The sequence below is a fragment of the Pempheris klunzingeri genome, chromosome 11 (genome assembly GCF_042242105.1).
Source record: "Pempheris klunzingeri isolate RE-2024b chromosome 11, fPemKlu1.hap1, whole genome shotgun sequence".
Taxonomy (NCBI): domain Eukaryota; kingdom Metazoa; phylum Chordata; class Actinopteri; order Acropomatiformes; family Pempheridae; genus Pempheris; species Pempheris klunzingeri.
The window spans coordinates 1,713,041-1,726,264 of NC_092022.1; the positions used below are offsets into that span (position 1 = coordinate 1,713,041).

General features: G+C 41.8%; 1 protein-coding gene across 1 annotated transcript in view; it reads left to right on the forward strand.

Annotated features, from left to right (window-relative positions):
* The window catches only part of ntsr1 (neurotensin receptor 1 (high affinity)), a 37,347-nt gene extending 24,336 nt beyond the window's left edge, over positions 1 to 13,011 (forward strand). The window contains exons 3-4 of the mRNA XM_070840292.1: positions 6,351 to 6,435; positions 12,756 to 13,011. Of these exons, the coding sequence (XP_070696393.1) occupies positions 6,351 to 6,435; positions 12,756 to 13,011 (341 nt within the window). The remainder of the gene's footprint in view (positions 1 to 6,350; positions 6,436 to 12,755) is intronic.
* Positions 13,012 to 13,224: the final 213 nt, after the last annotated feature.

Genomic DNA, 13,224 nt, shown 5'->3' on the forward strand with positions numbered 1-13,224 from the left:
TTACATCCATTTACTATGTGATAGCAGGACATATGAGCCTCCTCCGGCTAGTGGCCTTAAACTGAAGCTGTTTACTCGACCTTAGCGGATCAGCTGGCACACCTGGTGCTGCTCAGCTCAGCACCTCTGCCTGCTCCCGATGAGGGTTTTTAAGGAAAACCAAAAGCTTGGAACTGCAACAGTGCTTCAGGTCTTTGTAAGCATTTAAAATACGGCACAACTAAAAGACTTGATGTCATTTAATGTGTGATAGTACACAACTGCAGGAGTCTCTGAAATCTTTCCTCTGCATCTCAGCTCTGATCTTGTGCTGAATGGAGGGATTGAACGGGGATGTGTGATAAACTCTAACAGATCTCTACTTGACATTTCTAGCATTTCATTAGGGACGTGTAATAAAACACATAATGTCTTCCTATAATGATAATGTCATCATGATACGGATTCAATTTAAAGTTTAACTGGATTGGGTGAGTCTAGTGGCCTGATGGGTCCAGCCTCGTCTCCAATACTCCCAATTACAGCAGTCAACATGAGTACTGTTGCACTGTAGGGACAATCTGATGGGTCCCATAATGCCGGGCAATTCATTCAGTCCACGACGGAAAAGGGAATGAAATGATTTCTTCTATGGCTTTGGATGGAATATACAGACGGACCTATCTTCACTGTAATGTCCCTCCTGTTCTGCACTCATCAATTATGAAAACTGACTGAGCCATTGGCCAGAATGGGGCACATACATCAATTTCCCCATTCTCTTTCTCCCTGTTCTTCTTTAAGTTAAGCAGACCCAGCGACTCCAATTTGAACGGGTCCCAAAACCCAGTTTGTCATAATTAGACCGTCTTTGTGCAGCTGTTTCATCGTTTGACAGTTAAGCAACAGCCTTTTAATCACTCTCCTACGTCACAGTATAAAACCACACATTACATTAATTAAATGAAGCTGCCCGCAGTGAGCTATGGTTTCCAGGAATAGCCACAGACTTCAAGAAAGCAGCGATCCTTCACTTCACTTGGACAGAATGATGTCTGTTTCACAACTACTTTGTTTTGCAGGGAAAATTGTTCATTGTGAACTGTTAAACGGTAAACGGTCTGTATTTGTATAGCGCCTTTCTAGTTATTTCAACTACTCAAAGCGCTTTACATGACATCCTCATTCACCCATTCACACATCAATCATACAGGAGAAATGTAATTTGGAGGAGACTATTCTTTCATACTCATTCACACTCTGAAGCCATGCTTCAGGAGCAAGTTGGGGTTCAGTGTCTTGCTCAAGGACACTTCGACATGTTGACCCATAGGAGCTGGGGATCGAACCCCTGACCTTCTGATTGAGGGACGACCCACTCTACCACTGAGCCACAGTGGTAGAGTGTTACCTCTACCACTGTTACCTCGTTCTAGACAAAGTCAGGAGTCAGTACATCTCTCTTATTAGCCCTACACACATATACTGTATCAGTCAGGGCTGAGACCTCTAAACTAAACTGGGCCCTTTAGAATACATGAGTGGGGATTTGTCTCTAAGGTTTAGGCATTTATGTGATTTAGAGTGCACCAGATGGACGTGGAATGGCCCTTTTATCGACTGCAAAGTGGCTGTAGATTGTTAAACCAAACAACTGAACAACACATTCGACAGGTAATTGCGATAACAGGTTTTTCACGGGGTTATGATTGATTCTCCCTCCTGCAGCCAGAGGAGTAGCAGTTCATGGCACCACTTCAACCAACAAACACAGAGGGCTTATCAGCTTAAAGGCCTTCATGCACTGGGATGGGACAGTGACGGATAAATGACGTGGAAATATGCGAATGTGTCATATTTGTCCCAATTTGCGAATGTTGGAGCGCTTGCAGAATACATGATGTGCTCTGGTAAATCATCCTGCGATGGCCTTGAGACGCACAGCGCTTAAAAACAGCAAACAGTAATTCTGGTGTCATAACAGGGAGGAAAGACTGCAGCTGTTGTTGCAAACAGAACAGCAGCCAGCTGTGAGGCAGCAGAGAGAAATCATAAGCCAGAAGGTGTTGCAGACACAGGACTGTAGTATATACGTTTATTTATTCACACACTTGTGAATGAAGCATGATGTTGTTTACAGTCTGCATACAGCATATTAAACACACAGCGTCGCCCTGCGTGTCACACAAATGAAAAAGTGACGTTAGTTAACAGTGTAACTGGGCAGGCAGGCACACATTCGTCACACCGAAGCTCGTTCCGCCTCCACATGTTGTTTTTGAAATGATATCTAATAATAAAAAGTCTCTCTGTTATCATACAAACAGAGTTCTGTGATAATCATACAAACCACCATGTTGAATCTTTGTCATCCCAAAAACAAAAATCAATCTCGGTCCAATAAAGTTTAAAAACTCAATATTGCTTTGCAAAATTGAAAAATGTTATTGTGTGTCTGGTGTCTGGTGTGCAAAGGCTTTAAATCTGTGCCTTAAATCTGCTGCATCGACAGTAAATTGCACCCGATGTCACCTGACTGACACCCTGTAGGTTGTCTCCATCCTCTTAAAAGAACAGTTCACTACTTTGGGAAATACTGTAATCTACGCTCTTGCTGGGAATGAATCTAAACAAAATGTTTCACAACTGCAGGAAACTTCTGGAGTCTTCAGCCAGAGACTCCAATGGTATCAGTGTTGTCATCAAACTATCGCCAAGAAACTGAATGAACATTTATCCCAAAATGTCGAACGAATCCTTCATGATTCGCCTCTTTTGAAACTGTTGAACTTGAAATGAGAAACTGGGCTGGGTTCTTGGCTCAGTTTCTCAATTTCGTTTTAGATACTGATCATCAAAGCCCTAATAACTTGTAAGAATATAAGTTTATAAGTTATTTAGATAGCGAAGTTTTATCTCTCTATTCAGACAGAATTATGCACAGCCACATTATTGTCGTGTCAGACCCAAATGTCACCCAGATAAGAGGACTAGAAGGTGGGCGCTGGTGTAGGTTTAAGCCTTTTACACATTTTGGGATATGATTCGTTATTTGACTTTTGGAACAGGTTTACAAAGGTGCAAATTAGACCTTTTAGACCTTTAGATTAGAGTTGAAGCAGTGATGCCAGGTTTCAGTCATCATAGACTCCATGGTGAAGGTGTACAAAGTCGTTTGTGATGAATAGATGATGACAGACTGACTGACAGTGACAAATACAGTAGTGATGGGCAGAGAGCCAAGAGCAGAGCTGCCACATAGAAATAGACTCCAGACAAATGTGATCTCTGTCTGCACACACACACACACACACACACACACACACACACACACACACATATGTAACCCACTGTTTTTGCTGCCTGCCCTGTTTTAAAGGATAACTATGCTATTCTTAATCTTGAGTTTTGAAACGGCTGGAAGGTAAGAAAACGTTTGGTAGATCGCATCTGTCCACAGTATGCGTTTGATATTGTGTGACTTTTGGTGCGTTAAAGCTTTAAACACAATATTTCTGTAACACAAACTATCGATCAAGGCAGCAGTAGACCGGCAACTCCTGTGTTCTGTGAGGAGGTTAAATGTGTGGTGGTTTTGGAAAGCGCCATACATACTGCTAAAACCAAAAGGATCTTCCAGGTCTCTCTCTGTAGGGATCCTTCCCATAATGCTGTCACACACTTAGAATAACACTCTGAGCCTGTCAGTGGATCAAACAAGCTCTTTTAGTGGACCTGCTGTGATTGAGCGCAGCATCCCTGTATTGTAGTCGTACCTTTTTTGCTCATTGATTGTTCAAACAGTGTACATTCATACGTCTACCACAGAATAGAAAACCATAAGAGAATGCTACTTGACAAATACATAAGTCGTAAACCTGTGGAGAATCTCACCACAGAGCCACAGCAGAAAAGAAGAGTGAAATGTACTTGGACCCTGACGTAATCCCTCCTGACAGGCATACAAATTGGCTCTCAGATATCTGTTAGATCTCTGTTGTGTAGCTCGTCTTGTCGTGCAGTGAAAAGTGCCCCTTTCAAAGTTCCCCCAAGTGAGTTTCCAACAATGCCTGAGATTGGACCTGACCTCAAAACAGCAGCATCCAAGAGAATGAAGACATCGTTCCTACAGTAGTTTCTCAGAATATCCCCGTGGTGACAGCTGTGTTCTGCAGTGAAAAACATGTCAGCAGAGGCTAGAAAGTTTTCTTTGCAACCTGGAGGTTGTTGTTTTGATTTCTGGGGATGACAGCAGGGTTCTTTTAAGAAGCTGCCAGGAAACCAGCAGCCACAAATTGCAGCAGTAACCATTATCTCCACAGACCTGCCTTTGATTGTTAAATAACATCCTGACTGAGAAGTAATGCATGGTCGTGTACCACAGGCAGGTTATGTGACGGGCCATATGAATATGGATGACATGAAACCTTACAGTTCCATGTGGTGAAATCAGTGTTTAATGAGTCTGATGTCAGGCTTGAGATATCTTATCCAGTCTTATCTCAGACTTTTCCTGCCCCAAGCAGAGTCCAGTTGGCTTTTTTTTGTGGCCCAGCAAAACTACCACCACTGGTTGGATTGGTGCAAAACCTTTTCATATAAACATTCACAGTTCCTGAATGCGTTTAGAGTCAGCAGAGTCTGCTGTGAAACCTGGTGACACACACGGATATTTGCTTCCTGGTGAGGAGTTTGCAAAGCTGCAGCCAAGAAGCAGCTGATCTATCTAAGGCCTCAGTCTCTTCATTAAATTTCAGGCTACGGTGTAGTTCGGCTGTAACCTGGACTAATGTACCTTTAAAGAGACCGCCAAATTTATACATAAGGGATTTAATCCATATATTCATTTATTTAGGTGACAGAGGTTGTGTCCTTTGCCAAAGAGCACTCTGTCGTTCCCACAGAGGAAGACAGTGATGCAGTATTCACAGCTAGCCCACTGCCACAGCAGAGGCTTTAAACAAGTGCTGAACTGACGGTTTAAACCTAAGTTGAGTTGTTTGAGCCCGTTCTTCCAGATGCAATTTGAGCCCAATTTTGCCAAGGAAAACATATTGAACATAGTGACAAGAGGGAATTGTGATGAAATTGTATTGACTGAAGTGAGGAGGAGGAGTGAGTGAGGCCAAAAAAACACTATTAAAGCCTCTGCAGGACAGTTTGACCCACAGTGTAGCATTTCTCCGTCCATCACGACAGCATGGATAAAAATGCACAAGTAGATGAATGAAGGAAGGAAAAGATGTAAAAATCTTTTGAAACACAGGTTTATTTCCTCACTAATGCTTGTTCGGTGCTATTTTTGATGTGTTATTGATTTTTTTTGATGGGAGGCGAAACGTCTTCAAGTACCTTTAACAAGTCCAGCTGACTTTTGCTCAAACTCCTAAGGAATAGCAGTCACAATTTAGTTAAAGTGAAACACACACACTGCCTTAAGCAGCTGACCTCGTGCTGGACAGCGGTGACAGGATCTCCAAAATCCATAAATCCCTTCAGAAGTTCTCTAGAAGAAAGTTGCTTGTTATAAATTCCGTCTTTATCACCAGATTGAGGCGTTTCATTAAGCACCAAAGTACCAACGGTGATCGTTGTCTGTTCAGCACAAACAGGGGGCTCTATCAGCTGAAACAACAAGACCCTCCGTGATCCAGATTTACCGACATGCAAACAAACAGGCCAAAGGCTAAACACACAAGTGCCGATAATTCAGAGTCTAATATACAGACACTGAGCGAGGTTAATCCGCAAGACGCCTTTATCATTTTCCCATCGTTTGCGTTGTGCAGAGCAGGAAAAGCTTGACTAATGCTCCACATCTGCTATTTTTGCCTCATGATCTCACATCCTGGCCCGGCACCCTGTGTGACTCATTTTAATAAAATAGATTTTTGCAACGACGGCATAATGCAGTCTGGCTGTTATTTTGCAAATAGTCACGTTTTTGCGTTTTAATTAGTGTCAAAATAATCCAATGATAGTTAATGATAGCAAACAGGAAGTGCTAATAGCTAATGCAACATACTTTTACTGACACCAATTTGCTGCTGACTTTGTCTGAGTGGAGTGTTAGACTTTGAAAACCCCTGATTTATTACATGGTAGATATTATTTCATTTTGCTCATTATATTGATAGCTAAAGTCAGGAGGAGTACCTCCATGTCTTTTCAAATCAAACACTTCAAGATGTCACCAGTCTCTCAGCTCTTGTGTCCTCAGCACAAGCCTATATTATATAATATGGTATTTGTTCAACCCTGCTGCTCAGACATTCACATCATAATCTTCCGCATCAGTTCAATCTTGTGTGTTTATATCCTTATCTCTCTCTCTCTCTCTCTCTCTCTCTCTCTCTCTCCCTTGTGTGCAGGTGCGGTGGTGATCGCCTTCGTGGTCTGCTGGCTGCCCTATCACGCTCGCCGCCTCATGTTCTGCTACATCTCTGACTGGTCCAAGTGAGTAACCATTCTTCTCAGGCTCTCATGCGACGGAAACAGTTTGTTTGCTCACGTTGCTCTGCGGGAACGCATCAATGCTGCACACACACTACACACACACACACACACACAGAGGCCTTCACACACACAAATATTGGCTATAGCCATCTTAGAGGGTCATCAGTTAAGGAGCTCAGACAAAGAGGAGCAGGACAGATACATCTTCCTGATTGGAGTGACTTCATTTAACTCTCTCTCTCTCCCCAAGCTACATATTGTTTCCCTAATTAAATCAGACAGACACCGTTTCAGTGGATGGATGTTAGTGCTGGGAAAGCCTCTTTCTCCTGCTCTACATGAAGGATTGACAAACTGCATGTAAATGTGCGAAAGGAAATTCATACATCTTCTGTAAACACATGGCCACAGTAAATACACAAAGCACGAGCGTGTGTGTGTGTGTGTGTGTGTGTGTGTATGTGTGTGTATGTGTGTATTAACCTCCTGGCACACTAGAAATTGAACCAGAGTTGGTTTGACTTTAAACACATCTAATTTTGAATTCAAACTCAAGATTCAAACTCTGATCACAGTTCATTTGAATTGTACTGCTTGTGTTTGTTTTGATGTTGTTTTGAAGTGAATGGACATCATCTGTAGAGTTGGTACCCAGTTCTCAAGATACATGGAGACCAGGGTTGTAGCTGATTACATGTAAATGGGATTACACATATCAGATTACAAAATAAATAGGCACAATCAACCCAGATTATATTAGAAAAAAATTGCAATTAGATTAAAGTTGCACTGTCAATAATTACATAAATACATTCTTGCTTTTCCTTTTAAAATGTAGAAGTATTAAAATGATTATTTTTCACATTAGCCAATGCTATTAAGTCATTAAAAGCACGTCTGACATACAGAGTTAGAGACAAACATTATAGCGACAAACATTTACACACACACACACACACACAGCACCAACTGATGCTCAAATTAAAATCTTTGTGGCTGCATCCGTTTTTTTTAGTTAAATATTCTAATGTTTGATTCTGAAGCAATCTGTAATTTGTATACGATAACCGACAACATTTCAAAGTGACCCTGGATGCATGCATGATGTCAAGAATGTCAGTCAGCCACTGCCAATACAGACAATCCAGAGTCCTGTCCACAATAAGCATTCTACGTTCTTTTGAAAAATGGAACAAGATGCACAATAGCTGCAGCATCATTATAATAAAAGCAGCATTCAAAGAAAAGAGTGGCTGCAATACAAATATATACATATATATATTTTTTTGTTATGTGTCTCAGATAAGATCATGTCATCTATCTTATTTCCAGGGTTCCCTCCGTTCCTCTCCAGCGCTGCCTGAGGAGGAGCGCTGAGCTTAAAACATATTGCTTATCGCCGGCGACTGAAGATGAAAAGCTTCTCTGGTCTCGCTCAGTGTTTCCGTGCGCCTCCGTTTATCTGTGCACATCTTAACATCTAGAAACTTCCTGCTTTCGCAAAGGGAAACAGCAAGCAAGCTTTGTTTTTAATTACACTTTAAGCCTCTTTTGTCCAACAGCTGTTGAATTCCTGACTTACCTGTGAGACAACAAAAGCCTAATATCATTCAAATTACATTAATTATTCCTAAGAAATTGGTGCGATTATTGTATTACAAGGCTAAGCTGCTAGCTGGCATCCAGAAATTGAGCAGCCGCTATAATAAGGGGATTATGCTGCTCTTGCATTGGGTGTGTGTTGGTGTGTGTTTTCTGTGACATGCCTGCAGTGGAGGCAGCATTGCTGGGCAGACTGTTATTATTCTCTCAGTGAGTATTTTGTTACAGGCACCTAAGAAACCACAGGGTACAGCATCAGCATGGTGGCATCGCTTGACTCCCCTGCAGTGTTACAAACAGCCTTCTTCAGTTTTGCTACATCGCAGACATAAAAGACAGTATTTTCACTCTGTGTGGTAAAAGGCAGCAGTAAAATAAAGTCGCTCAGTCAAAGTCAGTCAATAAGAACATTTTGGTTTTCTTTATCTCCTCTGCTCGCCTTCTGAGATGACCTTAGCTATCAATTTTGTGAGACGTTCATGGAGAGGAGGACAAACAGAGACAGCGAAGGAGCCCGGGGGGGGTGTGTGATTCAAGCAGCATCTTGTTGGCACATACTTATCGTTTTTATACCAATGCAAAGCAATTTCCCTAATCGATTGTTGGACACTTAAAGAGAAGAGACTTTGTGTTGCGTCACCTTTTAATGATTAACTGACCATTGATTGTTTAATAACACTGAGTTTAAAAGTAATGGCTTAGCTAATAATCACTGCATATCAATGAGGCGTTTCAGCAATTCATTCAATAAACAGAATTTAAATTATAAGAATATAAATTTATACCCAGAGGACAGAGGACTGCAGCGATGCCCTTCACAGCTTGGTCTGTTGAATCCAGTTGGCATTCGCATTTGACTCCAGATACTACTGGTGGACTTGGTGTTACACAATGTGCACACGACACAGCCTGTTGCATTTATAGCTGTGTATATACAGGATGCATTCAGGGACACTTTTAAGTGTTGCTCACCATCATTTTGCGAAGACTCACCCAGTGCTAGCTGGGTGTAGATTGAGGTAAGGGGGTTGTGGGGTCATGTTACGCAGCTTTGTTGAATGCTGGACTCTGATTGGTCAATTACAGCATTCGGTGATCTGTAATTCCTAAATAGCAGACTGTCAATCAATTAATATTGAGAAGTATAGAGAAGTCCGGTGAAGTCCCGGCAAGAAGGAAACGCAGAGATAAATGAGGAGAGAAACACCACAAACATCAGTATTCCCAAAGAAGAAGTCCCGTCCACCTCATCTCACCATTGATGTTCAGTTTAACGTGAATTATAACACTAAGTAGGCGAATCTTAAGAACGCTCTTCCAACCATAGAATCTAACTCACTATTTTTTCATTGAAAAAGCAATAAAATAATTATAAATCAATACTGCAAGAATGATCTAGTGATCTGGAAGCATTCATCTGCCACAGAAAGTGTGAAGCAGAGAATCATGCTGCACCTGTGGTCTGCCCACTGTTGTGTGTAATTACACTAAAACATGTCAGCTGCCTGAGGGACTCCTATCAAAGTCAAACTCCTACCAGAACAAAGACCGGGTCATGATTCATGTGCCATCCTCCATTACCTAAACTGGGCCCACAGAGTATGTATAATGAAAAGTTCATGCTCAATACTATCTGTGCTGTCCCTTTCAATCCGGTCCCCACTCATCTTTAATGGTGTCCTTGTATGCTGACAGACACACACATCATTGACTTTCTGCACACTTCACTGACCCTTGTCCTTTGCAAGAGCAGAACAGATCAATACACCCAATTCCAGTTAGTGAGATGGCGCCTGGGAGTATATACACTATGTGTGAGGGCACATTGTCGTGTTGCAATCTTATCCTCTTGTTTCTGTGTTACATAAACTCCTATTTACTATCCATACATCCCTACTTTGCCTGTGCACGTAAAGGAATACTGTGTGATCTCATGAGAGAAATGTTGGTGGTCCAAAGACAAAACCATCAAGATCATTTGCTCTGGAAGTCCATCAGTTCAAGATAAACTAACATTAAGATTTGTTTTTGCTAAATTAGTGCTTATGTAAAGTATATTGTTAGTGTTTGTTTGGACTTATCTACTATTTAAATAATACATTCTGGATTTATTTATTTATTTGTCTGCAGTGAGAGCACCACATACAGTATTGTTCTTTCTTTTTTTTAAGATATCAGCACTGCATTTTGATTGGAGCTAAATCTGTTTGATCAGGCGCTAAAAGTACTTCATAACATCACTTCATTTCCAACAGCTACGCAGGCAGTTAGCCAGCTGTGGGCTAACATCATTGGCAGTCGCCTTGTCTAATCTAGCACTGCCTATGTTACTCTTTGAGTCCATACTTAAGGAGCTGACTGGACTATTTGTTGCTGTGAGATGTGACATTCATTAAAACTAGACCCATGAAAGAGAGACACTAACACTAACTAGGCTCTCTCCATTCTGTAATGCAGGATGGTCACAGCACTAAGTGAGCTGCCAATAGTCAAGATTCATCCAAATGTAATGCAGATTTTATCCAAAAAGAAACCACAAAAAAACTTTGAATTAATGTGCATTTCCATCTTATATGAATTCAGTTTGTTCTCCAACCGTTAAACCACCGAAGGAGAAGATTGAGATGATGTAACTGAAAGAGTTGAAAAACACGATCAGAAACTCTAGTGTGAATCAGTTTTAACTTAAGCAAACCAGCCCACTTTTACGAGCAGAATGCCAACTCGACAGCATGAAGGGCCCTCCCAAATGGTGAATATTGTGAAGACTGACTGTGGCTTAAACCACAGAGAACACAATTCAGAGTTTTTGTGAAAGGGGAAGTCAATCCTGTGCAGCAATATTCATCAATGTGTGATCACGGCATGCTCCAGTTAGCTGTGCACCGCTGAAGTTTACTGGTGCCGTGGGAAACACCCACACTGAGGATTAAAGCTTCGGCGCCGTTTCAACAAATGTGCCCAAAGCTGTTTTTATGTTCTCTTGAAACATGGAAAAATATATCAGCTGTAGACTGAGCGTGGACACTGTATTCCTTTTAACTGTATTTCATGTCATTATACTGACTTGTTTAATTTCTTATATACTTCTTTCTTTCCTTACTTTCTCTGCACCCCTCCCATTTTATGTAATCTTTAGATCCTTAATGTGCCTTTCCTCTCCCACTGTGCGGCTTAATCTCCCTCTTCCGTTTTCGCTCCAACAGCAATCAGGGAGACAGAATCGGATCAGCCAGTTGAAAACATAGGTGGAAACCTCACTTGCAACGCAGCGCATTCAAGAATGTCTCTAAAATAACCTCTTGAAGACGAAAGGATTTCATTTTTTTTTTTTTGCAGAGGTTCCAATTCCTTGTTGGATTGCAAATAAAAATGTAAAGAATTTATGTCCAGCAGCAGCAGAGCTCTCTTTACGGTTGTTCATACACAGAAAGATCTGATTTTATGTTAAGATCTAACCACATGGACTTCAAAAGCCAAAGCTACCCTTGATTACTTGTCTGTTTAGTTGCAGCATAGAAAATGTTATTTCTTCCCTTTTTTTTTGAGGCTGGATGGAAGCCCATTCTACCAACATGGAGACCTCAACAGTTGATCTGTTAATGGTGTTGGAAGCATTTCTGCTGGTGGAGCAGCATGCTCACCAGCCATTAGTACAGACCACGCAACTGGTTTGCCGAATAAATCTTCTTAGCCTGTCAAATCCTTACACAAGAATTCTTTGCGTCCTCTGCCCTATGGGCTAATGCAATATTAGATTACAGTTAAACAAGCACAGGACCACCTTCAACCTCTTTAGGAGCCTACGTGAGATGTTTGTTTGAGTGTAGTTGAAGAGCTAGCCACTAGCATCACTAGCCTATCTGAGCTAGCTGGCTTGCAAAGTGTCAGTTATCAAGCTAGGTCACTCCACCATCCGCTCTGTCCCATACGGTCATATGGCAACACCACGCTAGTGTTTCAACATCGGTGCCATTGCTCCGACTCTAATAGTACGAAAAATGTTCCATCGGACCGAGCAAAAGCCCATTTTTCCGATATCCTGTTACCCTAATTATCGCTTCCTAAGCCCACAGAGACTAAACCACCACCACCAACAATGGTGCAATGTAAATACTTCCCTAATTTCAAGTCTTCGTCAACACAGCGTGATGCTCCTCTCATAAATTATGGTACCACTGAGATTAAGATTAAGATGATAAAGCAGGGCATGCTGTATGAATAACCATGAGTAACCAATCAGAGACAGTTCATGCCCAAACCTAACCAATCAGATGCAGGGGTCTTCGCTGAATGTCACCTGCAGGGAGAGTGTGTGTGTGGAGCGACAGGCCTTCAGAACAATGGGAGACTATTTCAGAATAATGGTCGGTCAGAGCAACAGCAGCATTATTTTACTTCACACAGATGCTTTGTACTCTGCACCTAATACATACATTAAGATAAAACATGGCTTGATGTAAAATTTCCTTTTTTCTTTTTGAATTCTTCCAGATTATACAAATCCTCTGATTGTGACAAATCCAGTAACATCACTTTGCCATTTTAAATGGTGGGCCTTTTTTCCCCCTCAGATTTGTTGTGTTTAATTGCAGTGGGCTTTTGGAGAAACAACCATCCTTGGATATTTATATCACAAAATGTCTATAAATGTCTATCTGTATAATCTGATAATCATGCCACATGTCACGTAACAATGGTCTTCTGTTGTCTCACAGTGACTTGTATGACTTCTACCACTATTTCTACATGCTGACCAACATCCTGTTCTACGTGAGCTCGGCCATCAATCCGATCCTCTACAACCTGGTGTCGGCCACTTACCGCCAGATCTTCTTCTCCACTCTGCGCTACTTCTGCATGCCCTGCCGCCAGGCACCCAGGAGGCACTCCCACCCCCTGAACCGCCACTCCATCAGCATCTCCAGCAACCACACCCTCTCCTCCCACATCATCAAAGAGACGGCGTACTGATTGATCAGCCTGCAGTGGCGTGCACTTTCTCATACTAACAACCCATCTGTTGCCACCTTAGGATTACTGGTCCAACTTCATGAAAGAAATTCTGGCAGTGGTTTAGAGACTGTTGGCGCAGGCTGATCTAGCACAGTGGTCGCCATCATTGTCAGAGACCGCTGTGGTTTCATTTCCGATTCACATTTTATTATGTATTGTTCTGTGTTGTGT